Below are 12866 nucleotides of genomic sequence, written 5' to 3'. Positions count from 1 at the left end.
TTCTTACACCTGTGACGTAGCCTAGCAGCAGTGCACAAGGCACGGCGGGTGAGAGCCCAACCCGCAGCCCCCCACCTCCCTCCTCGTTAAGCGTGCGAGTGTCAGCCCTGTGGCCAATCCCGTTAGCACGCCACAGCTAAGGCTAAAGGCCTCTTCGGATCGATTTCTCCCGCTGTGAGTCTTCCAGGGATCAGAGAGCAGGTAGTCCTCCGCAACACGCCCCCCCCCCCCCCCCCCCCCGACCCGACACGGCTGTTTACATGTTAGCCATCCCTGCCCTCTAATGGAGACACAGCTGAAGAGAGCGCTTTAAGGCTCTTTGGCAGGTAACTGCTGAAACATGTGACAGTTCTCATGGCCAATAGATAATACATGGACGATACTATATGGCCCATAAAGGTGTTCAAGGTTTAAGGGGACACTGGGGACATGACTGGAGGCTAAGTGGGTTCATTCAAATGACATAATGCAAAGAGGATTATTTTCCATCCCTAATGGGTGTTTGGATACGGATTGTTTTTATACTAAATGAAGAACTTTGCATGCATTCCTAATAAGACTGAAACTCAGCATATATGCAAACAGCTTTAGTGATTATTTAATCTTTCAGAATTGCATAAAATATACAACACGATGACACAAGTGGAATAATAGCTTGCAAAGTTAGCGCCACAGCAACATTAATAATTCAAAACGGTCAATAATGTGAATTATAAGAACAGATTAAGAGCACATACATCTCTTCGCAAAACAAAAAGGATAAGCTGTTATTCTGCGCCGAGTGGATTTATTTGTGCCTCTAAATACTGTCCACGTTAATGCACCCAGGCCATTGTCTTTGTTTTCGTCATTACGCTATATGTTGAGTGCTGCGTCCCTTGATGTATGGGAAACATTAACGCGCTACGTATTTGACAGCGCCAGGTGGAAATGGTGATGAAACAGCAGCAGTAATGACAACAGCAGACCACTCCAAAGGTTATTTATTTATTCATGCTGCTTTTTTAACTGTCAAACTTTGTCTGAAGGAAGAGGTAACTATGGCTATGAACGATCAGAGCAATGGCAGGTAAATATAATTCAAAACGTTTTGCAGTCATGTGCGTATAGGGCCATAATGGAATGGAAAGGGCTGCTCCCAGTGGCTCAGACCACCCGTGGGTGGGCATCAAGCCCGACAATACCCATGTCAAAGCATGAAAACCTTGTCTCATAATGTTTGATTCAAAGTCAGACTGGAGAAGTTGAAAATTTCATTTTAAAGTGGGGCAGGTAATTGTCATTTTATTCGAAATAAAATAATGCAAATTTATCTTAATACTAAATGTCAGGCAGCCATTTTTGAAATATGTAAAATCTTCTAATTAATTAATTTTATTTGATTAAATTTTGAAACAATAAGAAACAGCGTTTCCCTAGTCAACACAAGTGTCATATTGAATGAATACTGGACGTATTTGTATTTGTATTTGTCTGTGCGCTCGACCTGGCACATTTTTCGGAGTGACAATTGCGTACCAGGTTCATATTGAGAGCATAATGATCCCAAAGCATATTCTTTAAATAATGAATGCCAATTCTGTGACAGTATTTGGATTGAACTCTTGAGGAGGACTCATAAACTACGGCTGCAATTAGTTCTTACACCGTGTTAAGTGTGAAGACCAACAGGGAGGATTGCTGAACGAGTCACAAACGCTGCAACCATCTGTCTGCTTGTGCGCGCCCATGTTTGCACGAGTGCGCGCGCTTGCGTACGCCTTTGCGCATCTGTGCACGCATGCATCTCCTCTCGAACCTACCTCCACGATGTCGGAGTTGGTCCTGCTCTCGTGAGGCTCGTTGTACTCGGTGTATTTGAGCAGGACCTTGTCCATGTCTGTGCTGGCGTACTGGAACAACTTGTTGGTGCTGTTGAAGATGATCAGGGCGATCTCACAGTCACACAGCACGCTCAGCTCGTACGCCTTCTTCATCAGGCCAAACTTGCGCTTTGTAAATGTCACCTAGGAAGGAAAAAAGAGAGAGACTTAGAGAGTAGTAATTAGACGAAGTGAGAATAATGGGGGCGGAGGGGGGATTCAGAATGAGATTATGTTGTTGAACTGAAACTGCCACTAATATAAGTCAGCCACCGTGACTTTTTTTGCGATCATTTAATTATAGTTAATGCTCAACATGTGACTTTTTTCTTTTAAAATGAAAGGTCCTCAGAGAGTTTAAAGGAAAGTAAACCCAGCCTGACTCTCAGAGTCCATCCGCTATACCGGAAAGAAAGAAAGAAGCTGGGCTCACATTTAAGGAACTGAAAACCCTCTGTCTCCGACAGATAACGGTAAAGAAGATCAGTTATTGCTCGCACATCAAAGCTCAAGAGGTTCATCGTGGAACATGTGTCTTAAATCATCCCTCTAATATGTGCTCGCTGTCACAGAGGAAAAGAAATACACACCCCTAGAAGTATTTTAATAAAAGAACCCCCCCTCCCTCACAGTAACATTAACACACATTGTTCAGTTGTTGTGTTGCCCAATTAACCACCACTCAGTGAATAACAAGCCATTGATATAAATAACGGATGGGCTCCCGGCCTGTGCTTGAAGATGTCTGTGTGTGTGTGTGTGTGTGTGTGTGTGTTCAAATAGTGGCAATGCACTCAACTTAACCACAAAAACGTCTCATCTAATGGAGCAGATTTTCTCCCCGTGTGTGTGTATGTGTGTGTGAGAGAGAGTCTCAAGACGGATACCTTTAATAACGCACAAATACAAGTGCCCACATTGTCAAATTAGAACAGCCTCTATTCCTCTATTGTTTGGATCAAAACTAGTGCAGTGGAAGTGAGTTAATTCCATTGAGCTGCACCTGGTTTCTTTTCAAGGTGTGCGTGTGTGTGTAGGTGTGTGTGTGTGTGTGTGTAGGTGTGTGTGTGAGCTCTTTGGTTGTACGGGAGAAAGAGAAAATGTGCCGCCGCCTGCTTCTTTCTGTGTTTTTCATATTGAACTTTCTTTTATTTTCTTCTGTATTATTTACATTGGAGATCTGTGTGTCTTCGGAGCTTTTTTTGTGTGTTTTTTTCACACAGAGAGGAAACGCTGCCAGGACTGTACCCAGCTGGTAGCTAATGATCTCGGTTTTGTTGATTAACTGCATGTTTGTCTATTCTCTTCTGACACTTCAGTGGGCCAAAACTTGGAGAGTGAAAACCTCCCAACACTCTGTCAAACACTCTTTTAATATACCAATAACGAATATAACGGCTGTGAGAACCCTGCAGTCTTCATGCTAAATCCAGTCGACATGTGGCTTATGTGGCATAAATCTATTGTGCATTATCCCTCATGATTTTCTCCTTAAAACTTGGAGGTCTGAAAGAGGAGATCGGCTTCGATGGGTATTGATAGATAGTTCTGGATTTCCTGAAATCACATCTCCCAGGATGCACCAGGGAAACCGAATATCAAACTATCCTTCACCTCTGCCCGTGTCTTTCTCTCTGTAGCAAGTCCCTGCTGCATCGCTGGTTCGGCGTCTCCGCCTAAAAAGTTCTGCGGTGATGTCACTGCATCACGCCAAGCTTTGTGTCAGACAACAGAGGCTGAAACCGGAGACGCTGCGTTCTAACGCGGCGCAAACCGGCACGTGCAATGCCTGATTCACCGATGGCATGTGAGGAAAAAAGCCCCCCCCCGGGCTCTAAATACCATGCTGACATTTACACAGTCGTGCTGAAATATGAAACAAAAGCAAGCTCGTTCTTAACGTCTTAAGCTCCAAAGGTGTCTTGTGTCAATAAGATTAATTGTCGCGTCCAAGTCTGAGCTTTGGCATCCAGAACTGAACTTTGCCATCATTCCAGCAGCAGAGCTTCGGTACAAATGATACAGGAGTGAATGAATGAGTAGAGGGGACTGTGGGACGTGAGGTCAAAGCAGACGATTCAGGATGAGGACATGTGGAGTGTTGTCTTCCCGCTGGTGTTTTGATGCAAGGGGCACCACGGGCAAACACAGGACACATTATCACACACACACACTGCCAGGGTCATTAATGTTTCAAAAGGTGGCACGTGGCGGGCTGGGCGAGAGTCCTAGAGGTCCGGGACACCCAGTCTCACATGGGGGGGGGGGGGGGGGGGGTCCGCATGCTGGCTCGGACAGCTCACGGACATCGGCGCCTCCACGATACGCAAACTTCATTCATTTCAACATGCAAAAAAGAAAAAAAGAAACGTAGAACGCAATCCAAGTTTCCTCAAGCCTGCATGCATCTCCCACATATTAAAATTCACACATAGGCTGACATCAGCACCACAGGAAGAGAAGGACTGACCAAACAAAGCACTCATAAATATCACACCACACCCCCACATCTCAATCTGACACGTACAACCTGCCACCTCCACACACACACACACACACACACACACATAGGGAAGACTCACTGACAAACACACACATCTTAAAAGACGGCACAGGTAAGTACGCATTGATCCAACCATCATTTGAACCTACTCTCGCTTATCCAATTGTGTGTCTACCGCAATAACTTCATACTTGATCTGTCCTTTGTATTGTACTTTTGCACCTTTACTGTTTTTTGTACTGTGCGGAGTCTGCTTAATTTCATTGCATCACTGTGTCTCTTCTTTATGAACGGGATTCAATTCCACTTTGTGATTGGACTCTGTCGTGGCTTCTTGACCTCACATGATGCCGTCATGTGTCCCCTGTGGCTCATTGTCATTCAAGATGGTGATGTCACCACATGCACTTCCTGTGCAAACTTATAGAAGAGCTCTCTGGAATGTGCGATCTCGGCCTGCGTTCAGGGGGGGCCGATCTACCCTGCACAGACGCAGTGCATGGCCCGTTTCTTGTACAAGCATTTACATATAGTTGCCTATTTATGAAAAGGTTTTGATTAATGCTCACACATTTGGAAAACAATGGCATATATTATTATTATTGTGCAGATATCTTATTTTTATTTCTTTTAATTTAATTATGATGCTGTGTATTCTTTGGATCAAGATTGAGAAAATCTATTTCTTTCAGAAAATGAGGCTTCTATTGTTTGGGGGGGGGTTTGGACCAAAATAACTGTTGTAAACCACCCATATGTCAGCGTGAGTGTAATTTCTGTTTCCTTGGTCAGTGAGTGCCATTCTAATAAAAGAGAGCAAAGCATTACTCCGCAATTGGAACCCTGTGGGTGCGTGTGTGCGTGTCTGAGTGTGAACACAAGTGCATCTTTTCACAGCAAATTGGTAAGCATGGTGTGAAACCTATCTTCACACACACACACACACACACACACACACACACACACAAGAACCCACACACAAGAAGACATTGTGAAGCTTCGTGGCAAAATGAGACGCTTTAAACATTCTCGCTGTCCTTTCTGGACAGTCTCCATGTATTCCTGTGATGTGGTTAGAGGGTAACGTTCTCAACCCGGCACACACACTTCTCGTAAAAAGTCGTGAGACGTGTTTATGAGGATAACTGTCAAAAGTCAGCTCACACGGCCTCATAACAAAAGAAAATCTTTCCAGGATTCTCGCACGATATCCCAAAGCCGCCTTGAATATATCCAACATTAATTAATTATAGCATCTATTTTTCCATCGATCTATTTTTCCTTTCTTTCTGCTCATTATTTATCTGAATACATTATTTTAGTTCCTTTACCCGTTTCCACAATCAGTGAATTGTATGGATAAGTGTTAACTGACCCCCAAAAGGCTATCCAACACATTCAGATACACACCCCATCATATTTTGTTTCCTTATCCCTCACTCTTAGATTGACTTTTTACATTTTTCTTTCACTTTCTTTCTTTCATTTCTTCTTGGTGTGTTTATTTATTTGTTTGGTATCACTTTGAAATCACTGCAGACACCTGAAGAGTTAACTAATCAATGCCCTTTACACTGGATAAAGTGTAGAAAAACAGACGGAGTGAACAGAGGGCCAAAAATAAAGAAGAGCTAGTGGCTCAGTCGCTGCTACATGGGTGAGAGGGGAGGGAAAAAGAAGGAACGGAGGAGGAGGAGGGGGAGGAAGAAGAAAGGGGTGGATGCACAGGAAGCACATTTGTATGCATTTCCTCTCATAACAGGAAGAGGCCAGTGGCTTCCCCTTCACAATGGGTTCGCTTCTGCTTCCCACCTCCTGCCTGTTTCCCCGGGGGAGGAGAAGGAGAAGAAGGAGGAAGAGGAAGAGGAGGGATGGAGAGAGAGAGGCACCAAAAATTGCTGGTTAGCAAACCAAACATGGCCACGCGGGGACATACAAACGCGAGTCAGTCGTAGAGCGCCGCGATTGGCAGGAAGACACGGGCTTATGCAGATGAGCCAGAGACCTGCGCCTGAACTCCACCTCACGGTGGACAAAAGAGGCTTTGTCCCTTTTCTAATATATGCTACCTTCCTATTTCTGTCCTCAAAACCCGACTTATTGTCCATTTCCAGGGCTCCTTCCTCGTCCTGTAGGAGCAGCAGGAAGCAGACGGCCCCAAAATCCAAAATGTCTGTACGCTGAGAAGCGGAAACAGAGCGGTGTCTTAACCGTGCCGGTTTTACTTTGAGCTGTAAAATACGTGCAAGCTCAGCTTGTTCATGATTGCACTTCTGACCGGCCTGTAACGACTGGCTGAGCGCCGTCTCTGTATGGCCTTGTTTATAGTGAAAAGCCGCAACTAAAAAAAAAGTGTGGATGAAAAACCGGAGTGACAAAAATAACTTTGTAGCCATTCATAGGAGGCGGATAAACTTTTCCTGTGGCTTGTATTGTATACTTAAGGCCCGTTATTTCACTATTCATCATTTTTCTCTGGCCTTAAATCAACTTGAACTTTCATATGGATCACATGCCATTTCGCATCTATCTGTTTGAGGGATTTCTGCTGCAAGAAAAAAATTTTTTTCCTACATGAATTTGAATTGGTATGGTATGTGACTACGAAAAGAAAAATAAAAAAAAGGTCAACAAGGCGAGACCATGAGGTGAGGGTGCAAAATGGATTATGTGAGAAACAGGTGAAAGAGAGACAGAAGGGAAAATAAGTTGATAGGGCAAAAGAGCAGAAGAAATGACTTCAGTGAGGAGGTGAGAACTTACTTAGCCATTTTCAGGTGAGGCCTCGTGGCACTAAGCACACGAGAGAAGTGCCACTTGCTGTGGTAAAAGTAGGAGAAGGTAGGAGGTGGGAAACGGGGCATTACAGGCGGGATACAGGGGTGAATAGCTACCCTGTGGGCCTCATTATTTTTCCTGCTGTTAATTTCACTTGCACATTTTCTCACCCTGCCGCTTTTGATTGGAGAGAGGAATGCTTTTTCGGAGAGACAAAAAGAACTGTATTATTTTTTTCCATCCACAGCGCTGCAGTTACCATGGAGAGGGAAGGGAAGCAGCACATGCAGGAAAACTTAAAAGCACCATTATTTATCCCCCTCTTCCACCCGAGTACGTGTTAGAGAGATTGTTGTTTTGAGGGAGTCGGCGGGGGCGGGTGCTGTTGTTTTACTTCCTGTCACTGATGACCTGATCCATGTTTAACCTTTGGCCCTAGGTCCTTTCCCCCCTGGGAAACCCCATCCTCCCCAAATACACACACACACACTGAGTTTCACACAAACAAGTCACCTTAAATTAAGCCTGCCACGAGTTTACTGGCTGGAGAGGTAACACTAATTACAGCCAAATGCAGTAAATTAGTCAAAGCCAAGAGAGACTCCAGACATTCACGTATTTGGGATGCGTCCATGTTGTTTACTGCCATTTGTTTGTCTCTGCCACACAGACGAGACAATAAACACCCCATCGAAGTGTGTGTCTGAGTGTGTAATCTGCTGTGTCTCACATTTATACCAGTGAGTGAGTGTCCACTCACGGACAGGCCTGTATCTCGCACCGTCAGTGTGTGTGTGGCTGGTTGCATGCTGGGGCACAGGGGGCCCTTTCATGTGCCCGAGGCTGGGAGAGGGTCTGAGTGGTCAGGGGGCTTGGAGCCAGGGCCCACACACTGCTGCCCACTGTCCAGGGCTCCGGGCACCCAGTCAACGCCAGGGAGGGCTGGCCTTTCTGCCCCTGCTCTGGGGAAGTGTTTGGGGGCTAGGGGGGTGGCAGCCCAAAGTGGCCGCCCATAGAGAGACAGGCCCCGTGCCCACCGTGATACAGCTGCTGCAGGGAGGGCCGGGGGCTGGGAGGCAGTTTAGCCCCGTAGGTGGCGAGGTGGTGTTGACAGCCACACAGAACGGTGCCGCTCCAAGATGAACGGCAGGATTTAATGTGAATGTAGATGCACACGAGTCGGGGGAAACGTTCTGGACGGAAACAGGAATTCTTCTTTAACATACAACTTTCTGGGCTGTTGAATATGATGTAAAATTATCACACAATCAAAAACCTTCACAGTAAAAACAGTAGCGGAGAACTGTCACCCCACTTAAAGCACGTGTTAAAAATGTGCTTCAAATGCTATAAATATTAGTGTAAATGCTAAGTTACATTCATGATTAGCCTTAAATGCTTGAATGCTGGGATCCTTTTAATTAACCTTTTAATATATCTATTATTTAAATCCAAATTCAAAAACAGACAAAAAAATTATCTCCCTCTGTTATAGTGAAGTAGTACATAAATTACCGCCCCATTATGCCTACTTATATACTTGCTTGGTTAAATGCATTCAGTTCCTCGGGACCGGCTGTGAGCTACAAATTAGAAATTATAATCATAGAATCAATAAATCATCCATTCTATACAAACCCCATAGAGGAGCTGAGGGAGACTGGAACACCTTTCTGATAGAAACATTAAAAATATGTCGAGAATGTGAGGTTGAAAGCGTTTATTCCACTGTTGTTTATTTGGCTGGGTGTCTGGGACGTTTCCTTAAATAGGAAGTGAGACTATTCAATTCAAAGGTTCCAATTTTTTTCTTTCAAGAAAAAAAACGCAAGATTCTCCGTCTATCTCTGTTCCCGCCTCGTGATGTCCGCCTCTACACAATTGAGATGATGTCATTCCCTGAATGCATGTGATGTTTCTCACGTGACTTCCATGACATCATGTCGTTAGAAACTGCGACTTGGACAAGCAATAAAATAAGTAATCGTTGACTTTTGAGTTCAAGACAATAAAAATCCAGTGATATATTGATTTTCCTTTCCCTGAACCCTCTCTCTCTCTCTCTCTCTCTCTCTCTCTCGCTGTAAGTAAAGCCCGGATATCTCAGGCATCGATTCCCCTCAGGTGTCCTTCCTGTCTCCCTCTCCTCCCTCCTTATCCGCAGGAGCCGGAGTGCCTGGTGTAACCGGCTGGCCCGGTCTAAGGTGGGATGAGAGAGGAGGGCTGAGATAACAGAAAGAGGGAAGTGTGGGTGCTGCTGCAACACGATAGCTTCAGTCCTCATGTAAGACTCTGTGACCTCCTTGCTCTTCCTCTGTCTGCCCGTCTCTCTCTCTCTCAATAGCAAATACATAAATCAGAACACAGAGTAGTACTGCGTTCCCTCCCTGTGTGTGTGTTTTTTGTTTTTTTTACAATCTATCCTCCTATTTATTGTGCTAAAATACTCAAGATAAGTACAAGCGCAATAATGACGACCGCAAGTTTGTGCTTTATCTCAGGTCCGCTCACATTCCCACTCTCCTCTTGCTGTTTGCATTTACCCCCCCGGTGACGTGAGTCACCACAGGGGGCGACAATCCACTTCAATTACTCCTCCGGTATTGAACAATCGATTCCCCGTGGACTTTTTTTTTTATGTCACTTCTGTCTCAAATGGCCGTGTTAAATGGCTCAGATGGTGGAGAAGCGACGGGAGCAACAAAGTGGGTCTGTGTTCAGGCAAAGGTGTGTGTCCACGTGCGCGTTTGACCCGTGGTCCTGGGGCAGCGCAAGCAACGTATGGATCCAATTGGGCTGACAGGAAGCTGACAAAGTGCCAGTGGTCAGTCGTGCCACAGGAAGTGATCAATGGTGGGCCTCGAGGGCAGTGGGAGAGCTCTGTCTCTGTCCATTTCCTGCCGCAGACGGTTCTGTCTGCTCCTTTCAAGCTGGTGGAGATTCATTCCGTCTCATTCAAGCAGTCCCTGCTGCATTTAAAACACATCTTGCATGGATTCCATTGTTAAGCCTAGTTTTTAAAAATTGTATCTCTCGTGATTAACAGACAAAATACCCCCCCCTGCGTTTGTTTCCTATTGGCCCCAGTCCTGAGGCCATCCCCATTTGCTTGTTTGTTTGTTTGTGTGTTTTCTCACACGATGCAGTCGTCCACTGCCTGGTGAGCTAAACTGGTGGCATGGTGTGAGAAGGCGAGTGCTGCAGTCCTCATGTTTGGGAGAGTGATTTAGAGAATGGGAAATGTTCTCGTGCAAATCCTTTATTTTGGGAAAAAGCCTCACTTTAATTGCAGAGTAACAAACATGCCATTATACCCCAGTGGAACTTTTCCCCCACAGCTATATCCCTGCATGCACCTCTCTGTCGCCCAGTTCACATTTTGCCCAGACTCCCTGAAGACCTTCATTGGTTAGGGCTATGTGGGGGTGTTTCTCCTTCCTCCCCACCTCCTCTCCTCTCCCCCACCCTCACACTCATCCATCCTCCAACCCCCCCAAGGGACTTACCTGTCTGTTGCGTTCATCCATAATCCGCGTGATCTGAATCTTTTTCCTCCCCATCGTCCCCGTCTCTTTATTTCTCTCCTCTTCCTAAAGGACTTTATGTTTTCTTCACTCTGCTCTTTCTTCTTCTTCTTCCTCTTCACTCCTTTCTTTATATGTCTCTTCTCTGCTCTTTATTTGTTCCAATCAATTCAAAGATTCCAACATCCGTACCTGCAAGAAAGAAACGGGAGGGGGGGGGGAGGAGGAAAGGATGAGCTTTAAATGAAATGAAATATGGCAAAATACTGAGGGGAAAAAAAATAAAAGTGGCATCATGGCAGCCACAAGGGAGGGTGAAGAAAGACAAAGAATCTGTCAACAGTGTTGTGAGAACCACTGTGTTTTTCACTGTCGATATCATGCAAATCAGTTTTTGCTTCTTTTTTTTTTCTTTCCGGGCACCGACTATGAGAGGAGACAGTGCTGTCAGGTTCTCGCTTCGTTCACAAAGAGTTTGACAGTGTTTTGGAAGTGCCGCTAACTTAAACGCTCTAATCACCGACGCCGTAGCATTACCTCCAAACGGAGAAATACATTTTGCTTCTTCCCTCGAAATGCATCGTGCTGACAGTAGAACCGGCAGACAGAACAGTAAAAAAAAAGAAAAAAGAACCTCTATCTGCAGCTCATCTCCAAAATGCCAGATGTGAGGCACAGGATAGAATACAGATGTAAAATAAAACGAGAACAGGCTTGCATTTTTTTAGGGTAAAAAAAAAAAAAGTAAAGAAAACAAATGTATTTATTTTTGTCTAAGATCTGATGTTTCTGTAAAAATGGTTAATGGATGTTTTCACAGAGACAGAAATGACATTTTGCACACTTCCAACATCGATGTAATCCAGATGGAGCAATTGCATGTCAATCAGTGGGACCGAGGAACGTCTGAGAAGGCGCACTTGAGCCTTTGTTGCACACAGCTGAGTGTTCGCCTTTGAGGAATGGAGGGCGGCTGATGAACTGGACTACCGGTACACATGTGAAGAAGAGAGCCGTGCTCCAAAAAGTTTGCATGATTGAGTGACTGTGTGTCAGCGTGTGCATGCATGTGTGTGCAAATGGGCACGCATGTGCGTGTGTGTGCGTGTGTGTGTGTGTGTGTGTGTTCTAGTGTGAGTTTGGCTATGCCGGAGCTCCACTGCATCTCTCTAGAGTGCTTAAGTAGGCCAACCCAATCTATCTCAGGGAGGAGCAGAAGAACTGTTGTTGTGTTTTCTTTTGACAGTAGAGGTGATAACGTCCCTCGTTATGCAAATGAGCATCCCATTATTTAAGCTCAGTGCAATGCAGGGGAGCTGTCAGTGCCATCATATAAAAAAAATATTTAAAAAATCTTCCATCTACCCTGCCTTTTATTCTCTACTTTCCCCTTCTTCTCTCCTTTCTGAACCAGATTTCCGGCACCTGGCAGCACAAGCATCAGACATTGATGTGGAAGACGACACCGCTTTACCAAAAGACATGTCAGTCGCACTCTCTCTCTCTCTCTCTTTCTTTTCTCTCACGCACCCTTGTTCCCTTCCTCACTCTCTCTCTCTCTCGCGCCTCTCCTTCGCATGAACATTGCGATGCGCTTCCTTTTTCTGTTTTCCTTTCTTCTTCATCTCTCCCTAACCTGAATCCATGTATTTATTGAGTAACATGCATGAGAAAGCACGAGCGAAACCCCGAGGTGAGAGCGGCGCATTGCTATGCACTTGACCTCTTTGTGTGAGAGAGTAGGACATTCATAATGAAAGTGTGTAATAGGAACATCCAGGGATGCTGCAGCGCTTAGAAACAGACCAAGGCCTGTAGCAGATGTGTGTAATTGGAGATCTTTATATTTGCAACAGGGAGTAAAAAAAAAAGGGGAGGCTGTGAACTCCTGTTTCATTCTTTCCAAATATTTTATAGTGCTATCAGGCTGGCATAAAGATGCAGGCCACACATTTCAGAGTCATAGAAATAATAGAACGTGCAAAAAAAAATAAAAAATGTTGGAACACGCCCTCCTATGGAAGAAGCGAGACAATAAAACCAATCGCTTTGGCAGTTGGGACAACGGACTGCTCTATCATGATAGCAAGAGTATCTAAAATGACTCTGGGGCAGCTCTGAGAGCATTCTAGCATCGCTCTGTGCAAACACACCCATCCATAGACGGAACAACAAAGAGCTGCCCTCTGGAGAAAAACA

The 12866-nt window shown here is 45.0% G+C and overlaps 1 protein-coding gene across 2 annotated transcripts in view; it reads right to left on the bottom strand.

Annotated features, from left to right (window-relative positions):
• Positions 1 to 12866, bottom strand: part of LOC137893187 (myocyte-specific enhancer factor 2C) — a 64027-nt gene that overhangs the window by 23701 nt on the left and 27460 nt on the right. For both annotated transcript variants that reach the window (XM_068738634.1, XM_068738635.1), the window contains exons 3-4: positions 10650 to 10859; positions 1803 to 2006 (exon numbers count right to left, since the gene is read on the bottom strand). In XM_068738634.1, the coding sequence (XP_068594735.1) occupies positions 1803 to 2006; positions 10650 to 10703 (258 nt within the window). In that variant the 5' untranslated portion in view covers positions 10704 to 10859. The remainder of the gene's footprint in view (positions 1 to 1802; positions 2007 to 10649; positions 10860 to 12866) is intronic.

Source organism: Brachionichthys hirsutus, chromosome 4, assembly GCF_040956055.1.
Source record: "Brachionichthys hirsutus isolate HB-005 chromosome 4, CSIRO-AGI_Bhir_v1, whole genome shotgun sequence".
NCBI classification, from domain to species: domain Eukaryota; kingdom Metazoa; phylum Chordata; class Actinopteri; order Lophiiformes; family Brachionichthyidae; genus Brachionichthys; species Brachionichthys hirsutus.
This window is presented reverse-complemented; position numbering and strand designations above follow the sequence as displayed.